This window comes from Ranitomeya variabilis, chromosome 2 (genome assembly GCF_051348905.1).
Source record: "Ranitomeya variabilis isolate aRanVar5 chromosome 2, aRanVar5.hap1, whole genome shotgun sequence".
NCBI lineage: Eukaryota > Metazoa > Chordata > Amphibia > Anura > Dendrobatidae > Ranitomeya > Ranitomeya variabilis.
This window is the reverse complement of record NC_135233.1, coordinates 304,905,820-304,924,825: the sequence shown is the minus strand read 5'-3', so window position 1 is coordinate 304,924,825 and position 19,006 is coordinate 304,905,820. Positions and strand designations below refer to the sequence as shown.

General features: G+C 44.2%; 1 protein-coding gene across 1 annotated transcript in view; it reads left to right on the top strand.

The window, feature by feature from the left end:
* The window catches only part of LOC143805656 (uncharacterized), a 98,185-nt gene that overhangs the window by 13,843 nt on the left and 65,336 nt on the right, over positions 1 to 19,006 (top strand). The window contains exons 2-4 of the mRNA XM_077285187.1: positions 5,533 to 5,593; positions 8,388 to 8,616; positions 10,530 to 10,663. Of these exons, the coding sequence (XP_077141302.1) occupies positions 5,533 to 5,593; positions 8,388 to 8,616; positions 10,530 to 10,663 (424 nt within the window). The remainder of the gene's footprint in view (positions 1 to 5,532; positions 5,594 to 8,387; positions 8,617 to 10,529; positions 10,664 to 19,006) is intronic.

Here is a 19,006-nt window from a genome sequence, read left to right as displayed (position 1 = left end):
TGTAGTTGAACTCACAGAGACCCATTGGCGTCGTGAAGGCCGTCTTCTCTTTGTCCGCCTCCGCTACAGGAACCTGCCAGTACCCACTGGTGAGATCTAAGGTAGAGAAGTAGTTAGCAGATTTTAAGGCAGCCAGAGACTCCTCTATCCTGGGCAGTGGGTATGCGTCCTTATGTGTAATGCGATTCAACTGCCTGTAATCAACACACATCCTCATTGTACCATCTTTCTTTTTAACAAGGACTAACGGAGCTGCCCAGGGGCTACAGCTGTCTCTCACCACCCCAGCCTCCTTCATTTCCCGTAACATGTCCTTGGCACACTGGTAATGAGCTGGGGGTACAGGGCGATATCTCTCTTTTATGGGTCGGTGATCTCCCGTGGGGATGTGATGTTGGATCCCTTTCACCTGCCCAAAATCTGAGGGGTGTTTGCTGAATACCTGCTCGTACTCGTGTACCACCCTGTAAGCCCCCTGTATTTGATGAGATGGGGTAGAGTCAGTGCCCACATGCAATTCCCGACACCAGTCTTTCGAGTGCTCTGCAGAACCTTTGTTCTCCGCCACGTTTGACGGGACCAAGGGTTCAGGTGTCTGTATTACACTATTATTGACAGTGAACAGTTTGGCGAGCGTGGTATACTTGGTTAGGTGGACCTCTTCCTCCCCACAATTGAGGACACGTACGGGCACTCTCCCCTGTCGGACGTCGACCACCCCCCGGGCTGTCAGAACAGTAGGCCTATTGTCTGAATATATGGGTTCTACCAAGGCCTGGTAGTCCTTACCCCTGAGGCCTATGGCTGCTCGACACCATATTAACATTTCACTCTTGGGGGGTATCGCGATGGGGTTTGAATCACTCACAGTGACACGACCAATCTCACCACCAGTCAGCTCTACCTGCTGTCTCTGCATCAGAGCTCTGATTTCCTTCTGCAGGGCACGTTGCTCACTGTGGCCAGCGGTTTCTGCCACCTGTTGCAACAAAACAATCACTTCTGCAAGACAATTTTCTATAACATTAGTACCAAGAGTCATCATGGGATTACATTCTCGACGATCAATATCTACAATCACAATCCCTTGGGCTTTCAATTCCACCCGCCCCACTTTGATGGTGACCTCCTTATACCCCACTTGTGGCAACGGCTGACCATTACTGGCGATTATGGTGAAATCATCGTCAGGGCCACGAGTAATATCAGCGTCCTCCCAATACCGTTTGTAGAGCACGTAAGGTATAGTCGTCACCTGAGAACCGGTGTCCAGCAAAGCATTCAAGGGGATTCCATCAATCACTACAGGGAGAACTGGTCGTCCTCCAATATACTTGGTTCTCCAATGCCGCGGGCCTGACCGTCCTACTCCTGGGGGTTGGCCCTTTGCCCCAGGGGTTGCTCGTTTAAAGGACAGTACCTTGCAAGAAGGCCCACCTGGTGACAGCGGCGGCAGATGGGTCGTCCATCCTGGTGGAAGCGATCGTCGGGCCGGCTCCTGGTCGGCGGAGTCCTCCTCTGTCGCATCCAAGGGACATCCTCCGGGCTGGAAGCCAACTGGATCTTCTCTTTGGGGGCCTCCTGTAGGGACTGCACCGTCCGGGCCAGGGCAGCAACGCTCTTGGTTAGCTCTTGCATCTGGAGACGGAGTCCTGCAGGGGAGTCGTCCTCGAAGCTCTGGGCGTCGGCCTCCGCGGCAACTGGGGTATCCGATGCCACCTCCTGGTGGTATGTGAGAGCGGGGCGCCTGGGTGGTACTGCGAGGCTGGGCTGTCGCTCCTGCAATGCCTGGATAGCTTTATCTTTAAACTGCGTAAAAGTCAAGTCTGGATTTTGCATGGCCAGGAAGTGCAATTGGCCCCGCTGGTGACTGCACAGGAGCCCCTCAATGAACCGCTCCTTCAGGATTTTATCCTCATCCTGCATGCTGCCGGGGTCACTCTGCTTAATGGCCCGCATCGCTTCCTGGAGATTAAGGGCATAGTCCCGTAAGCTATCCTGTGGCCTTTGTTTGCATCCATAAAAAGTCAGTTTAATTTCTGTAGCAGTGCGAGTATCAAAGGTGGCTTTAAGCTTGGCAAAAATCTGTTGTGCAGTTTCTTTATCCTCAGCGGGCCAGGATTTCAATTCTCTCAGAGCCGCCCCAAAGAGTTGGCCGGTTATCATATGGACCTTCTGAGGCTCGGTTAGGGGATAGAACTCGAGCAGGCTGCAGAGCCCCTCTTTAAAGTCAGTGAACGTATGCGACTCCCCAGAGTATCGCGGAAGCCAAGCCGCTCCGGGCAGGTACGGCATAGAGAAGGGCATTATGGCTTTTGTGTTAGCGGCAGCGTCCGGCTGGTTGGGAGGAACAGCGGGTTCTGCGGCTACCGGTGGTGGTATTAGGGCCGCGGCTCCGTCCGCTGCGGGGACCGGAGCTGCCCCTGCGTCCGCGGCTGCGACCGCCACCTCCTCTCCTCCCGACTCAGACATGGCTGTCCCTTCCTCCCACGAACCTGCTGGAGGTCGGAGTTCCTCTTCCGGGATTGGCGCCTTACCGCGCTTTCCGTTCCACGCTTCTTTTGGCTGATTCCGCCCACGTAGCTAAGGCTCCTCCCTCCGTGCGCGGCAATGGCGAATTTTGGCGGTAAATGGCAATACACAGTCTTTTCAATAAAGTACAATTCAAGCGCAATAAATCACAGTTCCAAGGCACACATGACCTGATTCTTCAGGCTTAAGTAGATCCTGTTCGTGACGCCAAGTTGGAGCGCCCCACACCGCCGCAGGGCCGAGGGGTACCCGGAGCCGGGCCACTGAGTCTCAGTGCTGGGGTTGTCACGGTGGCTAGACCCGGTCCGTGGCCCTGTCTGTCAGTGGGGGACGTCCGGTGCAATAAGTGGTGTTGTAACGGTGCAGTTGTGGGGTGCAGGTCGCGGTAAATAATGAGGACACCAGGTTGCAGTCTCTTTACCTCTTTACTGAAGGTTTTGGAGACCTCAGTCCAGAGCGCTGTTAACTGGGTTGTCAGAGACCGGCCGGTCCAAAGGCACATCAGGAGTTCTCTTTACAGGTGGGAATCAGTGTCTACCTTCTAGCGCTATGTGTTGTAGTTCTTCCCTGCTGAGCTCCCGGGATAGTCCTCACAACTGTTTCTGTCTGTCTCTGATGTTCGCTTTCTCCGTCCCCCAGATGATATGGTAGGACGCACCCGTATGACGGGGTAGGCCTGGAGTTCTTCCGGGACCCTAGAGTCGCCCCTCTCCCACAGCTGCCTCCGTTGTCTGCTTAGGTGTTAAGTGAGACAGCCAACCTGTAATTAGCTGTCCGGCCGTGGTTTGCAGTAGTACTTAAAGTCTCTTACTTGCTCGGCGTTCCGGCCACCGACTGTTTGCGCCTCAGAAGGATGTTGCCTCGGTCTAACAGCACGACTCCTTCTGGTTCTAATTCCTCTTTACTGTATTCCCGTTGTTCACTGGTTTGTTCTGCTCTGAGGAGTCTGCCAGGATCCCATCCCTGACAGGTCCTCTCACTAGCTCTTCCCAGCTACTTCTCCCTGTCTTCCTGTCCAACCCCCAGTTTTACCAGAGTTGTGAGGAGTGGCCTACTAGATAGGACCACCCCCCCTGGTGGCCGGAGTGTGAAGTGTGGTGTGAGTGTACCTGGTCAGAGAAACTCCTTAGTGCAATCAGACGTACCATAGCTCCCCATAGTGGCGGAGCCACAGTACTGCAACAACCAGGACTCTGGGGTGCTGCATCTGCACTTGTGAGCGCCGGCCGGCCGGAAAGCGAGCACAGCGGTGACGTCTGACGTCACCGCTCTGCTTTCCGGCCGCTGTGCTTACACAGTGCAGAGAAGCTGAGACGCCGGGGGACAGACACCGGAATGTGAGTATGTACTGTTTGTTTTTTTTACGTTTACACTGGTAACCAGGGTAAACATCGGGTTACTAAGCGCGGCCCTGCGCTTAGTAACCCGATGTTTACCCTGGTTACCCGGGGACTTCGGCATCGCTCCAGCGCCGTGATTGCAACGTGTGACCGCAGTCTACGACGCTGGAGCGATAATCATACGACGCTGCGACGTCACGGATCGTGCCGTCGTAGCGATCAAAATGGCACTGTGTGACAGTACCCTAAAGAATGGCCACCCCCTCCAAACAAATACCACCATGAGGTTTTTTTTGCAAATCACAACGATTTCATTACGATTTCCAAATGGCTGTTAATTTCTGCATGATTGCAGGCTGTCATGAGTTCACATGCTCCTCTTGCATACCCAGTGCAAGATTTAACAACAATTTAATATGCATAGGGATGGGAAGTGTCTTTGTTGGATCAATGTCACGGGTTCACAGAGAGGAGCCAAAAGTCTGCAGCGTCTGATATCTCCTACTCCTGCACTGATTAGAAGCACTTCACCTTTGTATTAAACGGTGCAGATTTCTTTTAGCAGTGTAAGGGTTAATCTGCTCAGTTGAGAGCTGTTGGAAGCTTTCCTGCATTAAGGCTCAGCTGTTCAATGTTAGCCACTCCCATCTCCTATATAACCTGGGCCCTGGTAAGCACTTATTGTCAGAGATAGTGTCATGCTGCATGGTTAGCATGTGGTTGTTGTTTGAGAAGGTGTTTGGTGGATTTATCTGACACTGTTGTTAGGTTTTGGGTTTGTTCTAATTCCCCTCCTTCTCCTTCTTTGGTTTTACCCCATCTTCCACTCCCTGGTGCATACCTCTGTTGTTTATGTGTGTATATTTGCATGCCTGTTTTTTTTTGTTACCCCTGTTCCTATTACCTTGTTAGTCTGGTTGGTGTAGTATGGTACACTACTACGCCTCTCTTCCCTGGGTGGGAGAAGGGTACAGACAGAGGGCAGATTCAGGAGCTAAGGCAAGGTACGTGGCCCCGGCGTCTTCACTATCAGAAGTAATCTGGGGAACAGACTGAGCTAGGGCACCCCTAGCAGTAGGGACAGTGAAGGAGCCCCGGGTCCCGGAACACCCGACAACAGATTCATGACAGTCAGCATGTTGGAGTTTAACAAGCCAGATCATGTGTTCATCCCAGAGAATGGCAGATCCATAGGTATTTCTCAGCTGTTTTTCTCCATCTTCTTATGGTGGTCTTGCTAATTATAGTGTCGGTGAAGACTTGCAAGGAACTGATTGTTTGAGACCACATGGTCTCCAAGATGGTGGAGGCAATGGGACACCTTCCCTTATTCCTACTTTATAAGCCGGAATCCACATACCAGTCAGAGCACAATACGACTAATTTACTTATTGCAAAATAATTGCAATGCCCATGTTGCCATATTCCTGTACCAATAAATCTGACCTGACGACTACTGGTTAACAGTTTTAGTAGAGAATTTAACATTAATTAATAAGGCACACATGTCTACATCTGCACTATGTTTTCACCTGCAAGCATAAAAATGTTTTGGCCAGATGGTAAGTTCTGCATATCTTATCCAAAACCCTGAGCCAGTTTTTAAAATTGTCCAATTGTTTACTTTTTTTAATAATCCATATTATAATTGTTTAAATAGGAAGGAGAAGACACAGTTGACTTCAGTCTGACTAGTGATCTGACAAAATCTCTGGAGAAAGGTATTTTATCTTTATGCCTAATATCACATATGTAATTGCAAGTATTTTCCTCTAATTTCATTTTTTATACCATTTGATGAACTCTTGAAACATGATATTGATGCCACTTTATGAGAGTCAAAGATCCTGCTCTTAAGTCAATGCACATTTCTGAGACCATTTGTCAAATATGGCCAAAATATTGATGTGTATGGGCAAATTAATATTTTCCTCTATTTTTACACTCTTTGGGGGATCTATGTATATTGAAAGCAACTGTACAAGCGAAGAGCTTTTACTATAAAGTTCCAATATTATAATTAGATGTTAATGTGTCTACCACACAAACGTGGTCTACTTTAAAGGATAACTAGTAGAGATGAGTGGATCAGGCAAAGATCAAATTCTCCTGTTCCTGCAGATACTCTCAGAAAATTCGATTTACGGAGAAGTTATTCTCCAATATATTGCCCCTTATAAAATCCTTATACTCACCTCATCGCTCACCTCTCTGGCTTCTTACCGTCACCCGTCTCGGTTTTCTTCACAATGGAGAGTTCAGGCCCTTCATTGGCAATCAGAAGATGCAACGAGAACCAGACAGGTAATGGTGAGGAGCGGAGAGGCAAGAGAGATGAGCAGTAAGTAGAGTGAGAGTATATTTGTATTATTTTTTACCTTTTGATGACCCTGCATGGTTCAGAAAAATGGCGGACGACATTTTGTTAAATCCCTGTCGAAGCAAATTACAAAAAGTTCGCATTTTGGCGAATGCAGATTTTTATAAAATTTGAGTAGAACCTAATTCCACTCGAATATATTCACTCATCTCTAGTAATTATACTTTCAAGTAGCTTTACAGAATAATTTGTATGTGTACATGAAGATTAAGACTATTCCTGGTCATTATATGTCTTGTACTCTTCATTTTCACCAGTTTCCCCTCCGCAGGGTCTTTGTTAATTGGCAGTTGACTATGAACTGGTGGAAGCAGACTAACTGCTATGATGTCTTCCATACACAGCACACACAGAGAGATATTCCTGCTCTTCATTCCTAATTTAGCACACAGAGAGTAGCAGCATGGAAGTAATTCTACTACATTACTCAGCTGTGTAGATGTAAATCCAACTCTAGATGGGGGGAAAACTTGTTGGAAAGCTCAGCACTATCTTTCTGTGTAAAGGAGGCAAAATATGGCACTTCAGAGAAGTTGCTGGCTGTCTTGCCTTAAGCAAGGCCAGTTGAGCTGTTTTTTTTTGAGAGGATAAATTCATAAGCCAAACAGGAGTGGGAAAGTGGCTGAGAAGTTTGGAAAAAAGTAAATTTCTCTGATAAAATACATTACAAAATTTCTTATAATTTCCTGAACTATTGATTTATGCAAAATTTGTTGAAAGTACAGTTTCCTTTTAAGTGACATCTACAATTAACTAATGGGAAAGCAAAAATCCTGCCTGGGTATGTAAACTTTTGAGCACAACTATATATTCCTGCTTTGCTCCACGGTCGCTGTTTTATTTGTTGTTCGTGTTTTGTATTCCCTATTGCTTTATGGCAGTGTTGTATGCTATATACAATTTATATTGTCAAATTATTAAAACTGAAACAAACTTTTATGTCTAAATGCTAGTCTGTGACTCCAGTTTGTGATGTGGAATGTGTAGCTGCTGTTACGTCAGTATCAGTGGTTAATTGGCAGAAACTGAGTGGCACTGAGGTATTTGTAAGATGCCCAATTCTAATGGGGATCATGTGTCATGGATATTATTTTGGAATAGTAGTGTGAAAAGAAATAGTATTTTTCAGAGCAAAATATTATTTTTCCATCACTGACACCCAAGCTCAAAAACACAATATATTTTCTCGTACACGGAGGTAAACTCAAATTCTGTAAACCTTCCTGATCCAGTGTACATAATTGAGAAGTATTTAATTAAATCAAAAAAGATTGTTCACTGTAAAGTATCGACTGTCAGAAAGAAGTCAGCTAATTTTGGGAGGTAGAACAAACTAGTAAGGCTGGTCTAACAAAAAAATAATGTATCAGGTGATCGTTTTCAACCCTCGTCCAACTTGGATGATAAATTGGTTATAAATGCCGTGACAAACGTCTTGTACTATTGGGAAGGACAAAATACATACAGTATGATTATCTTTTCACTTAATAGCTACCATGAAACTGAACATGATGCTTCCTTGAAACGATTGCTGATGCCAATGATGCCATGTCTGCCATTCACCTAATGCCGACTGACAAAATGAGAAAGCAATTTAAAAAAAAAAACATTCCTATAATGGAAATTTAACAAAAAGGATGAGTCAAAATATGAAAAGGTGGTTTCATTGTAGTTTTATCCATTCTGAGAATAATGTGTTTTTATAACACAGTGAATTTTAAAAAAAGAATATAATAATGATGGAATTGATGTTATTTTCACCCCCCCCCAAAAAAAAATAATAAATGATAAAATACATTGTATGTACCCCAAAAGGGTGCCAATTAGATATACTACTTACCCTGCTAAACAAATCTCTCTTTCTCTGTTTTTGCCCTTAATGGATTAATTTTATATTGGGATCAGGAGAAAAATAAAATTTATTTTTTAATTTTGGACTTCAAAGGTGAGGCCTATGCAATATACTATAGGTCTTCTTTGGTTGTCATACATACACCGATGCTATAACCTTAAAAAAATACATTTAGAGGTTTGTGCTAGTCATTACAAATAGAGAAATGTTAAAGTTGTGATGGACATTTTGCCACTTGTAGGAATGCCTGCCCAGCTCACTTCTTGCACTTGTCTGTTTGCAGTATCGGAGGCCATCTACCGGAAGTTTATTTTAGACTGGCATAGCCCACCTGAGACATTACAGAATCAACCTCTTTATAAAGAGATTAACTCTGGATTACAGAATGTCTTCTTTAATATCAAAAGCAGAGCGCGTCCCTTGGAGGAATATGAAATAATAATATCTGTCGCTACCAGGCTGACTGCTCATTTTCAAAACAAGAAAAAGAAAAAGCAAAAGGTGACTTACAGGTAAGAAAAAAGATTGGATACAGGTTGCTGTAAATTTTCCCCTTCAGCCCATTGAGATCATCCTGTGAAAAATTAGATCGCCTTCCATACTGATTATGAATTACATAGTTCATCATTATCTATGAGTGCTTCACTTTGATGAAATTTAAAGGGGTTGTCCACTTTCAGGACAACCCATACTCATCCTGAATGTTCGCCCATGTTAAAATAAAGCCACCTATACTCACCTCTCGTGCCGGTGCTGTTCCAGTGTTGTGGGTAATTGCGTTTCCAGGACTCATGTGAGTTTGTTACTTCACGTGAGCCCTGCGCCCAATCAGACTGTCCCCGTCCTCATACACAATGGAGAGGAATGGGAGAGCCGCGGCTGGCCGATCACCTCCTCTTGATTACTTATATGTCCGAAGGAGGGGGCAGTGATGCCAGCGCCAATCGGAATACAAGTACTGACACCGTTGAAGCAGCGTCGGCATGGGAGGTGAGTATGGGTGTAGTTGACAACCTCTTTCAGAAACCCAAATCATGCAACATATAACTTCTAGAAACTGGAGGAGTAAACTCGACCACAATCCAATACTGTATAGAAAACATCATTATCTTCCAGGACTTTCTACATATGACATAAAATGAGCTAATGGAGTGACAGATTGGAACAGAAAGACGGACCAGGTATTGCATTCTACAAAAGAAATGGGAAAGGGACAGTAGTTTAACAATATTTGTGTGGTGACATTGGGTTTATCGTGTTTCTGAAGACATCTGTTAGCAGGTTGCTTTGGAAAGGTTACATAGTGGAGCAGAATAATTTGAAGTAGTGAGATGTAGAGTAAGAGGAATGCAAAAGACAAAGTTTGAGACAGCAGTGGAAGGACCAGTCAAGAGGAGAGCAGAGAGCAGGGTGTGGTTTTAAGTGTGAGTTTCAGAAGACTAGTACAGAGATGTATGGGGGCAGGTAGAGGACAGTCTTGTTTGTCATTATCGGAATTTTCAAATTTTTCCTTAGGCAATTGGTAGCTACTATCGAGTGATGGAACTGGCAGAGAGGAGAGGAATTAGAAGAATGACAAGAGAGATAAACTTGGCATCGTAGTTGAGGATGGATTGGAGGGGAGAGTCTAGCTGCATTTAGGCTGCCCGATTTTGGCTCATTAGCCAAGGCCAATTGACTACTGTAAGTACAAGTTGATTATCACTCGTTTACTGACTTGTCTGTGGCGCACTGTGTAGGCCGATGAGCACTGGTTGGGAACAGAACATTCATTTTTATGATAATTCTGTCGCCAAACAGCATCATGCTGTTGGCACGCAAGGCAATGTGCCGCTGATAAAGATTAATTTTATGCCTGCATAAACAATCTAATCACCTAACGAATGAGCGTTTAGCTCGTTCGTCGTGTTCTTGCCGGGTCAGTAATCGGAAACACACAAACTTTCAAACTCTTGTAACCACCTAAATGCACTTTTAGAGGAAAAGCACAGAAAAGGATGTTACAGGCAGGACATTATTAAAGAGTAACTAAACTAAACTTTTTTTTTATTTAATTATTGACCATTCTTCGCAAAGTTATTAATCTTTGTAATAAAATCCGTTACCTTATTTTGCTTTCTTCTAACTCCATGCTGAAAGTGGCTGGTTTATCTGCCTAGTTCATTCTGTCTTAGTGGCTGATTGGAACTGTAGGTCTAGCAGAGATCTGTATTCAGAGAGTGAGGTTACCTGCTCCCATCCATGCTCAGACGCTGTTACTTTTTTTTTAAGGGATCTGAAAACTGATTGCGTGCTATGGGAAATTACCCCCTTTTTATTTGCAATTGATTTGATATATGTCCCCACAATGTTCCACAAATGAAAAAGTGTGTCCCTTTTAGCTTGTATTTACATAAAAAACATACTCTGTTTTCACGGTTTGCAGATTTACAAGGCGTCAAGAAGAAGTTGATTTTCTTAGACAACACACTGCACGTCTTCTAGACTATTGGCTACCAGACTCAATGAAGAGATCACAACTTCTTTATGTCTTCCTAACTGAAATCCTTTCAGTAAATGGTAATATTTTGCACAATAATCTTAAGACCTCCTAAAAATTGATTACTTCTGCATCTTTTTTTATAAAAATAAATAAAAACACTGTTGCATACCACACTTCTTTGATGTTAAAAATAAAGGACACCTCGGCAGAACCTCGTAGACCCAATTATAAGGCAGTGAGATCTTTCTGGGATTAACGGCGTCCACGGTGCAATGGAGGTTACACAATATCAGGAACCATCTCTCTGCTTGGCAGGTTACGTTACAATATTGGGGCACAGAGCTTGGTAGTTACACTACTCCATGGTGACATAGAATTTGGTGGTTACTGTTATTATAAGAATAACCGAAGAGAAGAGAGGGACACAAAAGCATGTAAAAAATTAATGATTTTATTATTATAATTTAATAAAAAACAAAGAAGTAAATGCAAATAAAGGACTGATAATTAAAAGGGCAGCGACACCATAGTGCCACATCCGAGCAGAGTCACAATGTATGGGATATATTTATGGGATATATTTTTTGCAAGCAAAAAACTGGGAACGCAAAAATATATGCATAAATATACACCACACAAAAGAGGGGCTGTTATAAAAGATCTTCAATATATAAAAAAGGTACATAGAAACATGTTTACATGTATAGAACCAGTGTGGCAATGTAAAGTGCTTGTGCAAAAAGTAGAAATTGGTAATTTTAGTATTCAAGGTAAGGTGCCAAGAAAAGAATACTGCCAACCACAGAAGATATACATAAGGAATACAGCTAAAGGCAAATAATAAACAATCAATACAGTAAAAAAAGACCTAATAGCAGATAATTAACACCAGCTGTAAAAAGAGTTAATAAACACATGATTAATAAAGTGATAAAGGCTAATGATTATAATAGAGAGTCCTGGTGTGGAAAACCCCTAGTTTATAAATCAGTAAGGGTACTGTCTCACAGTGGCACTTTGGTCGCTACGACGGCACGATCCGTGACGTTCCAGCGATATCCATACAATATCGCTGTGTCTGACACGCTACTGCGATCAGGGACCCCGCTGAGAATCGTACGTCGTAGCAGATCGTTTGAAACTTTCTTTCGTCGTCAAGTGTCCCGCTGTGGCGGCATGATTGCATCGTGTGACAAAGGTGTGCACGATATTGTATACGATGTGCGCACAGTAACCAGTGGCTTCTACATCGCAAATACGTCATGAAATTATCGCTCCAGTGCCGTGCATTGCAAAGTGTGACCACAGTCTACGACGCTGGAGCGATAATCAAGCGACGCTGGAACGTCACAGATCGTGCCGTCGTAGCGACCAAAGTGCCACTGTGAGACGGTACCCTAAGGCAAAATGCAAGTAGCTAACGATCCAATGACCAACCTGCTGCAGAAAGTGGAAGAGGCAGGCCCCAACACGCGTTTCGCGGTTTGATTCTTCAGGGGGGCATGAGTGTCAAGGGAGGGGGAGTGAGGTTTTATATTTATAGCGAGCTGATACTCTCCTGTGTGGGCGGCATTAGTGGCACTTTCAGCGGGGGCTGGACAGCCAGGAGTCAACGTCTAACGTAGGTAGCAGATCCACGTCCACTGCTGACTTGTCAGCAAGGAGGGCGTGGAGAGCGACGTCAGAGGGACACGTGTCCATGGCAACTAGAGCGCACACCGCTGTTATGAACTGGTGGTCAGGGATGGGCATTGTTCCCCACTACAGTATCGCACGCTTCCTCTGAAGTGACTTATCCTCTTACCCTTCATTCAGATAAGTGATATTTCTCTAGTATGTCTCCTGATGAACCGATCTCGGAGAAACGCGTCGAGATAAACATACTGAGATGAGCATATTTATTATGTTGTGTTTATGTATTATCTAAGATACTGGGGATTAATGTAAATTGTTCTATATGACTGGGTGCTATAGTGTATCTATATTAAGGATTGTACGCTCGGCCTGCTGCTTTTTTGTATTTTTTCGGCTTTTTGCCAGTTGGCAGTGGTAGGGCTTATTAGGGCCAGACGACGAGAGCGGGGGCGCCATTTGCGCAGGATATCTAGGGTGCCAACCCCCGCAAGCAGGTAGTGAGCATCTAGGTACAGTATAATAGGCTATAGGCCATATGGGGATATGTGCAATTATATATTGAGTGCGTGTCATTGAAAATTTATTACAGCACTCTTGCACTTTACCATTATCTAGTGCCCCTATTATATAGCACACTGGTTAAATTTATTTGTTTGTCTGTTTGTATGGTCTGCTGTTTGTCTATTTTTCTCACACTTGAGGGTTGCCCAGGGTGAGTCAGGAAAAGCCTACGTTGAGCGGGGGCGCCATTGCGCAGGATTTATAGGGTGCCAACCTCCGCAGCAAGGTAGGGTACAGATAGCTAATCTATTAGGGACTGAGTGCACCCTGTATCTTTTTTCAGCCAAACATTGGACGTTTTTTAGGTCGTGATTGTTGCTGTTTTTATCTTTATCTATAATAAATGTTATGTTTTATTATGTACTAGATTTATCTGTTAATTCAGTGCTGGTTGTCGGTGAATTTTAGATTTTTTCTAGGCACTTATAATATTTTTTTATATTTTTTTCTCTGTGATATTTGGGTGGTGTCGCTGCCCTTTTTTAGGGAAGTTTTTGTCCCCTGATAAAATTTTATTGTATCTTATGTATCTTATAGATTTTGATATGCTGAACATGAATATGTGCTCCAAAAGTCTGTATCACGTAAGGTTTTTAACCCTTTCATGACCGGAGCTTTTTTCGAGTTTTCCTTTTTCCCTCCCCTTCTTTCCAGAGCCATAACTTTTTATTTTTCCGTCAATATGGCCATAGTTTTGAACAATACCATTGGTTTTACCATGTCGTGTACTCAAAAACGGGAAAAAAATTGTGCGGTGCAATTGCAAAAAAAAAATGCATTCCCACACTGTTTTTTGTTTGGCGTTTTTGCTAAAACTGACCTTCCATTATGATTCTCCAGGTCATTACGAGTTCATAGACACCAAACATGTCTAGGTTCTCTTTTATGTAAGTGGTGAAAAAAAATTCCAAACTTTGCTAGAAAAAAATTGCACATTTTTCAGAGACCTGTAGCGTCTCCATTTTTCGTGATCTCTGGTTGGGTGCGCGCATTTTAATGCAATGTCATGGTGACCAAAAAAACGTAATTCTGGTGTTTTGATTTCACTGTGTTACAAAGGTTTTGTCCCTCAGACAATTTTGAGTGTTCCTGATAGATTTTTTCATGCTGATTTCAGAAATGACTTCAGATTTTTCCTATCACGTAAGGTTTTTGAGAAATGATACGAAACATTATAATATTCTGTTATAATTCTAAAAACTCATATATGAACTTTTTCTGAAACAGTATATATTAGATTTTCCACTGAAATAACATAAATTGCTGATCTACACATATGCAAGCACTTATTATTATTTATTATTATAGCGCCATTTATTCCATGGCGCTTTACATGTGAGGAGGGGTATACATAATAAAAACAGGTACAATAATCTTGAACAATGCAAGTCGCAACTGGTACAGGAGGAGAGAGGACCCTGCCCGCGAGGGCTCACAATCTACAAGGGATGGGTAAGGATACAGTAGGTGAGGATAGAGCTGGTCGTGCAGTGGTTTGGTCGATCTGTGGTTACTGCAGGTTGTAGGCTTGCCGGAAGAGGTAGGTCTTCAGGTTCTTTTTGAAGGTTTTGATGGTAGGTGAGAGTCTAATATGTTGTGGTAGAGAGTTCCAGAGTAGGGGTGATGCGCAAGGGAAATCTTGTATGCGATTGTGGGAAGAGGAGATAAGAGGGGAGTAGAGAAGGAGATCTTGTGAGGATCGGAGGTTGCGTGCAGGAAGGTACCGGGAGACGAGGTCACAGATGTATGGAGGAGACAGGTTGTGGATGGCTTTGTATGTCATGGTTAGGCATTTGTACTAGAGTCTCTGGGTAATGGGGAGCCAGTGAAAGGATTGACAGAGGGGAGAGGCCAGGGAATAGCGGGGGGACAGGTGGATTAGTCGGGCAGCTGAGTTTAGAATAGGTTGGAGGGGTGCGAGAGTGTTAGAGGGGAGGCCACAGAGCAGGAGGTTACAGTAGTCGAGGCGGGAGATGATGAGGGCATGGACTAGGGTTTTTGCAGATTCTTGGTTTAGGAATGTACGGATCCGTGAAATATTTTTGAGTTGAAGGCGGCAGGAAGTGGAAAGGTCTTGGATATGCGGTTTGAAGGAGAGATCAGTGTTGAGTATTACCCCGATACAGCGAGCTTGTGGGACTGGGGAGAGTGGGCAGCCGTTTACTGTAATGGATAGGTTCGTTGGGGGGGTTGCGTGAGATGGGGGAAAGACAATGAATTCTGTTTTGTCCATTTTAAGTTTTAGAAATCTAGCGGAGAAGGATGAAATAGCAGATAGACATTGAGGGATTCTAGTTAGTAGGGTGGTGATATCTGGTCCAGAGTTGTATATCTGTGTATCATCAGCATAGAGATGATACTGAAAACCGTGAGATTCTATGAGCTGTCCCAGGCCAAAAGTGTAAATGGAGAAGAGCAGGGGCCCTAGAACTGAACCTTGCGAGGGGCGAGGTGAGGAGGTGGTGTGTGAATGGGAGATGCTGAATGTTCGGTCAGTTAGGTATGATGAGATCCAGGATAGGGCCAAGTCTGTGATGCCAAGGGATGAGAGGGACTGTAGTAATAGGGAATGGTCCACTGTGTCAAAGGCAGAGGACAGGTCCAGGAGGAGGAGGATAGAGTAGTGTCGCTTGCTCTTGGCGGTTAATAGGTCATTGGTGACCTTAGTTAGGGCAGTTTCAGTGGAGTGGTGTGACCGGAAGCCTGATTGTAAGCGATCGAAGATGGAGCAGGAAAATAGATGGGAGGATAGTTCAAGATGGACGTGTTGTTCCAGTAGTTTTGAGGCATAGGGGAGAAGTGTTATAGGGCGATAGCTAGATACAAAGGATGGGTGAAGAGAGGGCTTTTTGAGGATAGGTGTGATTGAGGCATGTTTAAAGCTTGAGGGAAAAACACCAGTTGTTATTGATAGTTTGAAGAGATGGGTTAGGGTTGGGATGAAGATTGTGGCGAGGTTTGGGATGAAGTGGGAAGGGATCGGGTCAAGTGCACAGGTGGTGAGATGCGATCTTGGGAGTAGAGTGGAGAGTCGATCTTCTGTAATGGTGGAGAAGTTGGTTTTGGAGGTGGAGGGCTGGGTAGTTGGGAGGAAAGGCTCTGGGGGTTGTCGACTAAAACTGTCTCTGATGTTCTCAATCTTCTGCTTGAAAAATGAGGCAAAGTCTTCAGCTGAGATGAGTGGGGAGGGAGGAGGTGCTGGGGACGGAGGAGAGTTGAAGGTGTTGAATAACTGTTTAGGGTTGTGATACAGGGAGGATATGAGAGATGAGAAGTAGGTTTGTTTTGCTGTGGTGAGTGTGGTCTTGAAAGTAGTGAGGGACTGTTTGAATGCGACAAAGTGCTCGTTGGAGTGGGATCTTTTCCATCTCCGCTCTGCAGCCCTGGAAGCTCACCTCAGTTCTTTGGTCAGGCTGGTGTTCCAGGGCTGTCTGTTGATTTTGCGAGCTTTGGTATGTGTGAGAGGGGCAAGAGATTCCAAAGCTGCAGCTATTGTGGTGTTATATAGAGCGGCAGCGTCATCAGCATTGTGTAGGGAACTTATGTCTGTGAGAGGGAGGAGGGATTCAGAGAGTGAGTGTAGATCAAGGTGTTTTTAGATTTCTGCAAGGGTGTACAAGTTTGTGGGGTGGGGATTGTAGACAAGGAGTGGAGAGGGAAGAGAATGTGAGTAGATTGTGGTCAGAAAGAAGAAAAGGTGAGTTAGAGAGGTTAGATAGGGAGCAGAGGCGGGTGAAGATGAGGTCCAATGTGTGACCATCTTTGTGAGTGGCTGCAGAAGACCATTGAGTGAGGCCGAAGGAGGAAGTGAGAGATAGAAGTTTAGTGGCAGCTGAGAGGGAAGTGTCAATGAGTATGTTAAAGTCGCCCATGATGATAGTGGGGATGTCCGCAGAAAGGAAATGAAGTAGCCAGGTGGTGAAGTGGTCAAAGAAGGTGGTGGCTGGCCCTGGGGGGCGGTAAATTACAGCCAGTTGGAGGTTGGTGGGGCCATAGATGCGCACAGAGTGCACCTCAAAGGAAGGGAGGGTAACAGAGCTTGACAGTGGGATTGTGGTGAAGGAGCAGTTATCTGACAGGAGAAAACCAACTCCTCCGCCATGCTTGCTGCTGGGGCGGGGTGTGTGAGAAAGGTGGAAGCCACCATATGAAAGTGCAGCAGGAGAGGCTGTGTCAGAAGGGGTGAGCCAGGTTTCGGTGATGGCGGGGAAGGAAAGTTTGGTAGTAACAAAAAGATTGTGGATGTAGGAAAGTTTGTTGCAGACAGAGCGAGCGTTCCACAGAGCTCCTGTTAGTGGGACAGGGGAAGTGGGGGCTGGGCGAATGGGTATAAGGTTAGAGAGGTTACGGAAATTAGTGATAGAGCGTGGATGGGAGGTAGAACTGACTGTGGGGATGTGGTGAGAAAGACCAGGATTTGGAGAGATATCACCAACAGTGAGAAGGAGCAGAGAAAGTGTTAGCAGGTGGGAGCAGGAGAGGGCATGAGGTGGCTGTCTGTGCTTGGAGACAGAGGATTGTATGTTAAGGAACAGTTCTGAGGAGGAGGTGAGATGGATGGGGAGGATTGAAGAGATGAACAGTTCTTTACTAGGAGAAGGGATTAGGGGAGTTTGCAGAAAGTGAAGAATTATAGGGGTGAAAGTGAAAACAAACAGAAACATTGTTTACAGTGACTGGCCAGTTACCTTCAGTTCCTTTCTGGTTCAATTCTGGTTTTAATTCTAAATTAATCTTCACACTTCTAGGACACACTGATAGGAATCACACTGCAGACTAAAGTCATTGCAGACTTGTACTATGCAATATATGTACAACTAAGTGCATTCAGGTGTGAAGCAGAGAGGAGTGGTCTCTGCTCATCTTGGTCAGAGAATTAAGGGTGGACCAGATGCATACAATCAAGTCAAAGAAGGTCATAAATAACACAGGGTAAGCTGAGGTTAGCTGAAAGGCATACCATGAGAATGCTAAGAGCAGAGGAAAGTCTGTGTGGAAAGTTGGGTGATGTACTATGTGCACTTCATAGACAGACAAGGCAGGAGAGCAGGCTGGAGAGCTGGGTGCAAGAACATACCTGTAGGAAGAATAGACATGCTGGTTAGAGTGCGATGGTGGCAGATAGCAGGGCACAGTCTGTATACATCCTTCTGGTTTTAATTCTAAATTAATCTTCACACTTCTAGGACACACTTATAGGAATCACACCGCAGACACTTATCAATCAAAATAAAACAATAAAAACATTTGCATAATAAGTGCTTGCATATATGTAGATCAGCGATTTATGTTATTTCAGTGGAAAATTCTTCAGAATATACTGTTTCAGAAAAAGTTCATATATACGTTTTTAGAATTATAACAGAATATTATAATGTTTCATATCAGTTCTCAAAAAACCTTTCGTGATAGGAAAAATCTGAAGTCATTTCTGAAATCAGCATGAAAAAATCTATCAGGAACACTCAAAATTGTCCGAGGGACAAAACCTTTGTAACACAGTGTAGGCAGTCCTTTATTTGCATTTACTTCTCTCTGTTTTTTTATGAAATTATAATAATAAAATCATTAATATTTTTTGATATGCTCTTGTGTCCATCTCTTCGGTTATTGTAATTATTATGGATGAGCTTTTCTGGTAACCGGGCTTTTTTGTTTGGGTCTTTGTTATTATAAAGAACAGTTTCTAACAACTAAAGCAGGCAGTAAAAAACACCAGTAGTTTGGGGGGTTGTCACCGATCTCCTCGTAGTAGGTCACATCCGTCTCTCACTGGGTAAGAATAGTCTGTATTGTTTAGGACACAAGAGCACCTTGGAGACACAAATGTCCCCTGGTCGCCCTGGGGAAGGCCACAGTATTCTTTGCAATTTCAGGTCATTGAAGGCTTTATGTCCAGGCTATAATGATTACTTAGGTCTTAAAGTTAACCTTGAACAATTCTTTTTAATGGTTAGTTTTTTTTTTCTTAAGTCTTAAAAGTCAATCACACTTCAATGCAAAAGTCCAAAATATCTACAGGCTTCACACTCAGACTGTGGAGTTAGCTCTGAGTATCCTGCTTATTAGAGTCCACCGTTGGTGTCACATTTCATTTCGGCTGAGCAGGTTATTCTTCTATATTTCGTTCTGTGTCATTCCTGCAGTATTGAAATTAATACAAGCCAAAGGCCCACAATAGAGACTGCCTTTCAGCAAAAATCTACTTTTATTGAAAGGTACTT